The sequence below is a fragment of the Olea europaea genome, unplaced genomic scaffold (genome assembly GCF_002742605.1).
Source record: "Olea europaea var. sylvestris unplaced genomic scaffold, O_europaea_v1 scaffold1196, whole genome shotgun sequence".
Taxonomy (NCBI): Eukaryota; Viridiplantae; Streptophyta; class Magnoliopsida; order Lamiales; family Oleaceae; genus Olea; species Olea europaea.
In genome coordinates, this window is record NW_019229376.1 from 27,021 (window position 1) to 38,167 (window position 11,147).

Consider the following 11,147-nt stretch of genomic DNA (forward strand, 5'->3'; position numbering starts at 1 on the left):
TTCTTCAGGTGTGTCAAGCATTTCAGTGTCCATTAGAACCATATTCACACTTTGGGGCTCAGATTTTCGTAAAGAGTTAACGTAGCATTTTTTTGAGCCCATTTGATCGCCTCGAATAGTGGTAATGCCTTGTCCGATGGAAAATTTCATGCACAAGTGATGAATAGATGTGACAGCCTAGAGTTCCTTCAATGCAGGTCGCCTCAGCACCCCATGATAAGCGAACCTGTGATCCAATATGAGAAACTCTATAAAGTGATGAGCCATAAAGGGGGTGTTCCCATTTTCATAGGTAGCATGATTCTTCCCCTGAGAATGATAATCCAAACAAAATGTTGATGGAGCCCCCATTAACAACCAGCATGTGATTCAGACCATTTCTTGCCTCAATAGCTCACACCGCTAAGGCATCAGAGTAAAGGTAATGTAAGCCGACGGTGTCCTCCTGCATAAACGTTATTGATGGGATGGTGCTAGTCCCACTAGAGGCATTTAATGCCAAATAACTCATCATAGGAGGGTTTCATGGCTTTCTCAGCATAATTTCTTTGAGTGCTTATCGACTTCTTGTTGACACGTGGACCCCCAATTATTGTGTCAATCTCCCTAGTAGGGTCATTTCCTGTATCCACTCGGGTTTTTCTTCTCTACCTCTGGGGACCTCTAGGCCTGTCTTTATTTTCATTATCCCTTTATCTGGACGATTGGTCCTTATGATGATACCAAGTATTTTCATGCGTAGGCTCCTATTTTGAGGTGCATTCATTTGGGTCTGACATGAGTTTCTTTTGTTGATGTATAAACTTGATGGCTCTATATGATATGGCCTTGACATGCAGTCGTTTGTGCCATGGCTGTAAGTTTGGTGATAAGTACAATATGGCCTATTTTTAGGTTCATTGTCCCTTCCCCTTGCTTTGCCTCTTGATTGATTCAGTAGTCTTTGAACATCAGGATTGATTTTTTCATATACTAAGGAAGGTACCACATTTAGGATGGCAGCAGCTAAAGCTTGGCCTGGGTCTACTGTTGATATACTAAGTGTGAAACAAGACCTCACCTCTATCTCTAAGGGGGCGAAAGTCTTAAAAAAGTTTGATTGCGATGATCAATCAACTCTTCGTTGACTATTTTGCTTCTCATCATTTCTACCAAAGCATCGTAAATGGTTGGCTTCTTATTTCGTACGTCCCTCCAGAAGAGGGTGTTTATGTTAAGGCCTCTCCTCAAACATTTTATCAGTAAAACGAGCCAGGTAGCTATTCAACATTTCGCCTACTTGTTGCCTCAAATCTTGCAGCCTTTGGATGGGAGCTTTCCCTTCTTTACTGGATAAATACTAATTCAAGAAAGCCTTCTTGAGATCATGCCAACTTCTGATGTTACCAGTTGGTTTGCAGCTATACTAAATTTCAGTTGTCCCTATCAACTTTAGGTGAAAAACTCTGCACTTCAGCATTAGCGAAGCTGTCCTAAGGGACATATGGGTATTGTAGTTGTTAAGGTGCTTCGTCGGATCCCTGTTTCCTTTGTACTTGAGTATTTTTGATGGCACGAAGTGGCTCGAAACATGAGCCTTTCTCAACTCCTATAAGAATTAGAGACTTTCATCATCATCATCTAGTTCAAAAGGTCTGTAGAGACCATCTGATTCATCTTTCTCTGCTTAGTAGTGTAGCGGTTCTGAAACCCCAGCTTGGTTCCTCAAGTTTGCCGTATCTCTCTTTTCCTACCTATTTCTAGGCGGTCGAACCCATTGAGGTCAGTGAGGTTTTTGTTCTTGTCCATATCTTGCTGCCTCCAAATGGGGAGTGACTATTGGGGCCTATTCCTAGGCCTTAATTGTCCAATTTTGTCAAAGACGCTGGTGGATCTCTGGGGTTCTTGTTCTTGGACATATTTTGAGGAAATTTTCTCCTGTGACAGATTTCCATTGAGCCGGTTGGAAGGGTAATTTGTGGACGTGTCCATTCTAACTTCTCTCTCCATGGGACTAGGCTCCCTTAGCCCTCGTGTCGTTTTCATTCTTCTGTTGAAATGTCCCTTGTTGAGGTATTTGGTAACCTACTTGCCCGTTATATTTTGCATGAGTAGTTGCTACATGATAGCATTTTGCTAGGCCATAATCCTCATATTTGCAAACCATCTCTCCCACAAGCCAAACGAGCATCTGTGCCACCTCATCGATGCTGATGGTGGGGTCGACAGGTGTTAACATTTGTCTGGAGGACTTATTCTTCAGATGCTTCTGATTGATGACATCTACCTTGTAAGCCATAGTGACTGAAACTCATGATGTATCATTGGCTTGTTAATAGCAGAAGTCGATAGATGTCTCTTTGATGCCTTCTGTCCTTTTTTCAAGGACTTTATACCTTTCTTCAAGGTAGGGATGTAGGATAACTTCCTCTCGACGGCTTTCACAACTAGGATGTTCGTGGTTGAGTGTGGTCTTCCCACAAACGATGCTAATCTATTGACCTCAAAAAATATTCTTCCAATGTGGCCAATAGATCTCAACACCTCTCACGCCCATGCGAGCCATGTTTCTGCACACTTGGACAAACCATTAGCCACATTTGACCTCCTCCGGTGGGGTGGACTTGGCCGCACGCACTCCGACGTAGCTCTAGGTGTGAGCCTTCAATGTAAAAGAAGGTCAGTTTTGGAAGTAAAAAGAATAACGATATGGCCAAGTTGTGGTATATGAGTGTAAACTTGCATTACCTCTAGAATGATACCAAGTGTGAGCTTTTATAATAGAAGATAGTGAGTAAGAATCGTTGGATGAATAGACACGTGGCCTCATCCTAGCAATTGGGGCCTTTCATCATATGCATCAATTACTCAAACCTAGATTTAAGTGTATTTAATGATATGACCATTGGTAGCCCCAAGTCTAACATGTAAGTCTGGACTTGTTGATTAAGTTGAGCTATTAATTCAGTGAGTTGTTACATCACCCACTTGTTACAAGATCTTGTACGAAAGATCTTCCTTATGATGTCTCTACCTATCTCGCCCCATCCATGATGGCTTGACTCTCCATAGGATTTGGCTAATAGAGGTTCGGCCACATTGTCACATGTGCAGAATGATGTGGAGTGCTGACCCATGTTCTCTTGCTGTGTAGTTGCCACTAGGACATGCCTAGAGGCTCATTGGAAGATGTGTAACAATAATATTCATTGTGAGGTCATATAGATATTGGGGATAATTGTCTATACTATGCATGATTTAAATGATATCCTTGTGAAGCAATGTATCGTCACATGTTCGCATTTGGAATGGAGATTTTATTGAATCATATGTGAGTATATCTAATTCTACTCTAAAGAGATTATTAGATAAATTAAAATTTGATCTTTACATTGAATAATTGCTATCAAATCATAAAATTACTGTTAATCAATAAATGTAGGAGATACAAGATTATAGTGTTTGTTCAATTAATTGAGATTCATAAACACTTCCTACTAATTAGTTAGGTTTGATTATATCTATTACATACCTAGGTTTTTAACATCTTCACCATCTCACCCAATTAATTATTCGATACTTGGCCTCCACTTGTTCCCCATTTTTTGAAATGCATTTTTCTAAAATTCATTTTTAACAAAACATTTCATGTAATACACAATTTTCATCAACTTTTACCAAAATTACCTAAAAAATGGGTTTAACTAAACCAAGCATGAACTTATTCTTTGTGAAATCAATACTTGGACTCACGTCTATTTTATTACTTATCACAAACCATACACTTGCGTGATAATAAAAATCAATACCAAGAGTATTGATTTTTAGTCTCGTTTGTATTTCAACCTAGACCAATCCTTGTATCATGCAATACCTAATGCCAGTAACCTTTTAGGTCACGACATCAAATTCTTCATAAATCAAAGCCGAGTCTAACGCTTATGCAGAAAGAACCCCCCAAAAGATCCACAAAATTAAATTCAACAATGAAGAGCATAATTATCGAATGCAATCATGCAAAACTTGATAACCAAATGAAGAAACATACCAAACCATTCTTATCTTCAGGCATAAGTTGCTAAAATATGCATCAAGTATCAGCAGATGATTATATACGTTATGCCTGAAAGAAGAGGATTTTAAATGATAATAATACAAAGGGTCAGACTCCATATTGCTTTTATGCACCATTCAGCCTCTAGCTTTCACGTCTTTGCTGAAAGACAATATATTACGAGATCGATGCTGTAGAACTCTTAATGCAATGCTATGACTCAACAGTCGGAGTTGAATTTGCTTCTGACGATCTGGCTATTTCTTCAATAGTTTCCATGTCTATTGTCATACCTTCATCAACCTCAGTTTCCTCTGCCTCAGCCATTATTTCATCCCCATCCCCTACAGCAGGCTCAACCCCATTTTCTACTGAATTGGCCTGATGCTGGGGATTCTCAGGCTTTTCATAAGCTCCATTAGATTTTTGTATGGTTGCTGGAGGATATGAATCACTTGAGACAGTCAATGTAGATGTGACCAACAGATTCTGCAGGGAGTAAAATAATATAAAAGAAATGTTTGAGAAAATTAGCAACAAAAAACAAGGACATACCATAGATAGTGCTCCAATTTTATCTATTTCTAAGTGATCCAATTTTTATCTATTCCTGTCTTGATGGAATCAAATATCTAGGATATTTTCTTCCTCGTGCTTGAATAATGGCTGGAACTAAAACATATTGAACAAATGGATCAGCACAATCAAATCATGAAGACATGATGCGTCCAAGATGGAGTAACAAACAGACTCTACCACCAAAAATTTAGACTATATATTTTGAACTCTCCAAGCCCATTCTCTTTGTCCCAACTCTCAAGAACACATAAGCAGCTTCCTCTACCAGGAAATATATAGTGATAAGAACATTCAGTATTGCTCGGACAAGGGTCCTTATCTAGGGTTGACAACTGTTCGGTTCGAGGTTGGTTCGGCCAAAACCATCACCGAACCACCAATTTTTTTGCCATATCATAACCGCACCATAACCACGTAAGTTGGTTCGGTTCAGCTCGATTTCTCGGGTGGTTAATAACCACGAAAATAAATTATTTTTTATAGGTCCAGCCATCAAATTTGAAAAAACAATTTATGAAAAAAGTCAATGAAAACAAAAACACAATACAAAGCCAATTTAGCAAACAATATCGCAAATACAAATGCAAACAATATCTCAATTTCCAAATGCAAAATCTGAATTTAACAAGCAATTTTTATATATGTTTAATATTTGTGTAGTAGGGTATAGGGCTACTGCATTAGGATAGTTGGATTTAGCAGGTTGATAATGGACCAAAATTTTGGGCTGGACAGAATCATAGAAAGAATAATGAAAAGCCCAACTGTCCAATTAATTTATTTTTTTTAACATATAATCGGTTTGGGGCAAGGCGACGGTGTAAATACCATACCCGTCCCGGCCTAAACCGAGCATTAAAATCAAATACCATATCCAACCCATTGCTCCATTGGTTCCATTTTTTTCGCTTCATTCAGTTCGATTAACCGCGATTTTCAATTCTGACATTTCGAATTGCCATCTCTAGCCTTATCAGGCCCAAGTGACTCAAAGGTCAACTAAGCTTGAGTCTTGACTATAGTTCATTCAGTATTACTAATTTGCAACGACCAAATTCATCCGTGCCCAATTAGATGATCAAGTTCCAAGAAGATCCAGTGCCATACATCCTTGTCTTCCAAGCATAAAGATGCATGGAAACACATCCAAGTGTCCATGTGGAATTATATATGAATATGATGTATCAATCTTTTTCACTTGAAAAGAAATTTTTTCCGCTAAAATTAAAAAAGGGGCCGAGGATATTCAAGAGGATTTCCAAGAAAGCATGTTTAAGATTTAAAACAGATACATTTCAACAAAACTATCAAGTATACACAAGATAATAAATGCTTTATTCGATTCAAATTTTGGGGAGGGAGGGGTGATGTTAGCTAAGAAAGTGAAGTACCTTCTCTAGAGCCAAAGCGAGCTTTGAAAGCTTGGGGTAAATGTTTCTTGCAGACAATAGAATCTGTTCAATACGTAATACACAGATATAACACATTGAAAACTAAATTCGGAAATCCAAATTGAAGAAGAGCAAAACACAGTAGCCTGGAGATACAAACATTTATTCTAGCATATGATATTTTATTTATTAGACAAATTAACATTTATAAGGAACATTGGCAAGATGGCAAAGTCCCAAAGCAGAAAACAGAAGGACAACCTCATAGGATAAAAGATTAGCTTAAGCAACCAAAAAGAAAAAGGTCATAAGTATTGGGCATAGCATCAAGATAAAGCTGAACTTAACAAGAAAAGGATATAATATGATCACCTCACAAAGCCTTTGCAATGTAAATGGAGGACCTTCATCGAAGCTATGAACAGCTGCAAAACAGTGGCAAATAAAGTATGTGATAGGTCCTATAGAAATTAACCAAGTTCAACTCAAATAATAATAATAATAATAATAATAATAATAATAATAATAATAAATAAATAAATAAATAAATAAATATTCTATTCCAACTATCTAATGTTAGCTGCACTGACAATGAAATCTTCAGATTCATAGAAAGAGGAAATGGAATAAAGAAGCATGTTTGCCTAAGCTTAAAAGTTCACTTCTAAGTAAATAAGTTCTCAAATAACTACTTCTATTGATAATAATAAAAAATAAGCAAGTTACTTATTTTGAAAAATGGATAATAATTAATTTTAAAATAGATAATGGGAAATTTGCAATGGAGGTCCAAAATTAAAAATGTGCACGCAGGTCCCAACCTTCTAATCTTAGCACCTATATCCCAACATTCTAATAAATGTGAACCAGAAGAACCTCTTAACGGTTACCATCCAAAAATCATAATTTGAGTAATTCAATGCAAGGTAAAGTGGTCTTTTAACATTTGACTGATTGAACAATTATAAAATAGAAACAAAAAAATAAATAAGACAAATTAAAAAAATTCATCTCCCCCAAACCCACACAACCCCAACCTTCCCAAACTCCACCCACCAAGCCACCAAAACCACCACAATCCGGGAATTCTAACCACCATTCTCAAATCCTCATTCTTCCTTCGGGAATTCTTCAAAATGCTGTATCAACTCAGCCCGCTTAAAGCTCTGTACATAGACACCCTTCTGTGCAGGCAGCTTGATGCCATTCAAGAAAATTCAGTTGAAAACAATATCAGCAGTGACAGTACTGTTAATAATACTGAGATTGATGATAACGTAAAAGTGAATACGAACCTCAAAAGGAGCCCTGTGGGGTGATTGGAAAGAGAAACTTGGAAATCTGAGAGTTTTGAAGGGATCCCACTTCAGGTTGCAAGGCAACTACCTGAATTAGGGAATAATTTGGATGAACCACTCTAAAGAATTGAGTGTTTCTGTTGATGGAAATGGGATCAAGAAAATCCCAGATTAAGAAAACGAGATATGTATCATCGTAAAAGGGGACCGTTGTGCAATCCGGTGAAGCAATTGAGAAGAATTAAAGTCAATTAAGGAAGTCAAATCAGATTCCAAATGAGAAATTGACTGAGTAAAATTGAAGGGAATTATGAACTAAGAAAGGTGAAATTACTCTGATGGAATGGGAATATGCGAATGCGAAAGAATTCACTTCGGTGGTTGGGCAGGGTTAGGGTAGGTGGGTTGGGGAAGATGAATGCTTTTTAAATTTTAAATTTTTTATTTCTCCTATTATTATTATTTAATTGCTTTAAATATTGATCAAATTAAGATCAGACCCTTGACTTTTCATCAACTGACATATTTTTAAAATATTAGAGGTCCTTGGGGAATATTGAGCAACCTTGGGAAATATTTATTGAAATTGTTAGGTCCTTTTGAAACACATTTACTAAAAGGTTTTAGATGTAGGTGCTAAAATTAGAAGATTTGGGATTAGCCTGCACATTTTTGAAAAGTTTGGGACCTCTATTGCAAATATCTCATAGATAATTTTGAAGAAAATAGTAACTTATCCTGACATGTTTCTAACAAAAATTACTTAAGCTTAGCCAAACATGAAGTATATTTTTTACTCTATGCCCTTGTTTGAACCGCATTTTAAAAGAAAGAATGCATTTTTAAATAGTGATTGATAGAGAATGTGTAGTTAAAAATTAAGGAAAAGTTTTGAATTTGCGTGTAATATTATTTTATTAAAGAATATGTGATTGAAAATGAATTTTGAAAAAATAAATTTTGAGAAGAATAGGGTTCAAACAAGGGCTATCCCTTTTTTATCCCTACGAAATATCTCAACAAGTTTCAAGAGTTAGCATTAGGTCACCAATTTAGAGTTAGTGTTATGAATTGAAATGAATGAATAAATATAATCATTTGAAATAGCAAGTCTTATCTTGTTTCTCTCATTTGAGCAACTGAGGATAATAGAATAATCTTCTTAAATTATGAGGTAAAAGAGCTCTTCAAAAAATAGATCTAAGTCTACCTCAAACATGGCCACTGTTATATTTTGTTCACAAAGCCACTGTCCACCAGGCAGTGGAAAAAGAAACAAGAAACAAAATTTATGTGGTGCGCATGTTTTGAAAAAACTTGCTGCATAGAGTGCAATGTAGTTGGCAATTACAACTGATGCAGCCAAATAACTTGGACAAAGTTAGTAAAATAATAAAAAAAATAAAATAAAATAAAAAGGTGTGTGACTGGGAAGTACCATCATCCAACCTTTTCACCAACTCCGAGAAGGTCTCTCCTAATAAAGAAATCTGCTGCTCGGTGGTCATTTTCGACTCTGGATATTGAGACAGGACCTTCAAAATAGACAATATTATATAGCAAAATTGATGTGGTTAAAGACTACAGTTGCAGGATAAACAAGAGATGACCAGACAACCTTGCATACCTCCCCATACCTGCTTAAGATAGAAGGATAGCATACTCCTTAATTTTTCCCAATCTTGCCTAAGATGAAACATCAAACCATTAGAACGTGGAAAAGAAGAGAAACCAAAATGTTCCTAACGTTCCTGGAAATTCTTGCTCCCGAAGGACAATTTGTATCTATATTATTAGTAACCCATTCATGGATTCCTTGATCTCCGAAATCAAGATTATGATTCCTTGATCATCAAGATAAGATGACCGAAGTGAAAGGAAGTTTCAAAGAGTAAGAAGTTATATTAATGGTAAGCCATCTTGTATAATTAGCAATAAATAACACAATTATCATAAAAAAAAAAAAAAGGTTAATCAAATTTGCAAAAAGAGAAACATGAACAAAGGCATGATGTGACATTATTCTTGTGCAAATAAACATTCTAAATATTCAATATAATAGTGCTTAATCTTCCAGTCACCCCCTTAAATGAAAAAATTTCCAAGTTACAAAAACTTGTGTGGAGTGTCCTCAATTGTAATTTAAATAGATTTTAGAAGTCTTTTTAAGTTCAGGTGTCCCAAATTGAGATTTTAATGAGTTTTATTGAAATCCATTAAAACCTAAGTGACCCCAATAATTCGTCGATTTAAAAGGATTTCAAGATATTTGGATTGATTTTAAGCTTAAAAATACACATAACAAACTCTTTTGAAACTTCATTATTTTTAACGAAATTCTTATGGATTCAATAGAAATCTATTCAAATTCACGCAATTAATTAGATTTATAATCTTTCAAAATTCACTAAAATCCTAGTCAAGTACACACCCTAGAATATTTGCAATAAGTATCTATGGCAACTCTCTAGATTGGAAAGTCAAAGCATAACTAGTAGCACTCACTAATGTATCGGTGATGTCAACAAATATAACATACCACCACTCCCAAGTATTTCATCATACGGATAACATGTCATGAATCATGACAACTCCTAGTTTGTCCATTATAGAATAAAATAGCATCAATGCCAATTGAATTTACTCAAGTACGATTGACATATAAATAAAGGACAAAGAACTCATTACCTTAATTGCTTCTTGATAAATAACAAAAGAAGGTACCATAACAGACCCAATAAATCATCAATGAATGAGAGAAGGAAGACAGAGTTTAACAAACTTAAGGCACATAGTGACAAATCTTCTTAGCAAATCTCTACACATGTTTGACAAGTGTTCATAAGCAGTTTAAATAATAAATAGATAGAAACAAGTGAAGGATATATCAGTAATACTTGTGAGTCTCTTGAAATGAGCCGATAAAAAGTGGCTTGAGTTTTATAAATAGGAGCCAAACATAGGCAAAGTGGTTCACGGAATCAACTATATCTACCTAAAATAGCCCTATTTCTACCAGAAGGCGTTACCAAAATAGTCCTAAAATCATTGTCAACTACATCAGAATTCGATCATGAATAGAAAGTGAAACCACCAACTGGTCAAACCAATATAGCCTCGCCTGGTACAACATAAGTACAAAATTTCAAAAGATACATTATTTTAGCCTAATGAAGGTTAACAGCTTCATAGGTAGGTTAAGAGGTTAGCAGATGCTAAATTGTGATTAAAGGGTGAGTCAAAAACCAAGACTGTGCTATGCAGAACTTCTCATTTCCTGTTGTGTTTTCAAATTCTTAGAAGAGTTCATTCGCATAGAGAAGGAGGATTTGTACAAAAGAGGAAAGAGGGATACAGGATACCAAGTTGCTGAAGCTTTCAGAAATTATAAACTATCTTCACAAATTTGAAGTCCGATACAATTATAGCCAAATATAGCAAAAGTTAGAAAGAAATACATGTGTATGCAACGAACTAGAATCAAATGCAGTCGACTCATACATTAATTTCACTTGTCCGTCTAAGAACTTAATTTTTACAAAGCCAAATGTCTGGAGTCTGGAAAATAATATGCATGCATATAAAGAAAGTGTTATCAACATAAAAGCGTACCAAAACTTTCGTTTATCTAAATTTGAACATTTGTCCAACTCCAATAAAGATTCAAGTAGGAGTAGAATTACAAGCAAAAATAAAGCTATCCTACTTATGTAACGCCATAGGAAGGCTGGCCTATCCCCTTCCAGTTGTATTCGGGTTTATGTTAATAGACAAGATGGGTGATCAATGCCCCCCCCCCCCCCCCCCCCCCCCCCCAAAACAAAAAAAATAAAATAAAATTTGTTT

General features: G+C 36.0%; 1 protein-coding gene across 2 annotated transcripts; it reads right to left on the reverse strand.

Annotated features, from left to right (window-relative positions):
- Positions 1 to 3,978: 3,978 nt before the first annotated feature.
- On the reverse strand, positions 3,979 to 10,912 carry LOC111374029 (serine/threonine-protein phosphatase 4 regulatory subunit 2). 2 transcript variants are annotated; one of them, XM_022996637.1, is made up of 5 exons: positions 8,939 to 10,912; positions 8,740 to 8,836; positions 6,376 to 6,428; positions 6,004 to 6,066; positions 3,979 to 4,522 (listed from the first exon to the last, which is right to left on the reverse strand). In XM_022996637.1, the coding sequence occupies exons 1-5, from the start codon at positions 8,999 to 9,001 to the stop codon at positions 4,247 to 4,249; spliced, it is 552 nt and encodes a 183-aa protein (XP_022852405.1). In that variant the 5' UTR covers positions 9,002 to 10,912; the 3' UTR covers positions 3,979 to 4,246. The 2 variants fall into 2 exon arrangements, with proteins under 2 accessions (XP_022852405.1, XP_022852406.1); XM_022996638.1 differs by having other exon boundaries at positions 8,929 to 9,005.
- Positions 10,913 to 11,147: the final 235 nt, after the last annotated feature.

What these genes read in the sequence shown, in the direction of transcription:
- LOC111374029 (XM_022996637.1), bottom strand. Translation starts at nt 9,001, where the DNA reads ATGTTTCATCTTAGGCAAGATTGGGAAAAATTAAGGAGTATGCTATCC. An exon ending in TATCCTTCTATCTTAAGCAG is followed by an intron (nt 8,837 to 8,938) that starts GTATGGGGAGGT and finishes TCTATTTTGAAG; the next exon opens with GTCCTGTCTCAATATCCAGA. An exon ending in CATTGCAAAGGCTTTGTGAG is followed by an intron (nt 6,067 to 6,375) that starts GTGATCATATTA and finishes CGTATTGAACAG; the next exon opens with ATTCTATTGTCTGCAAGAAA.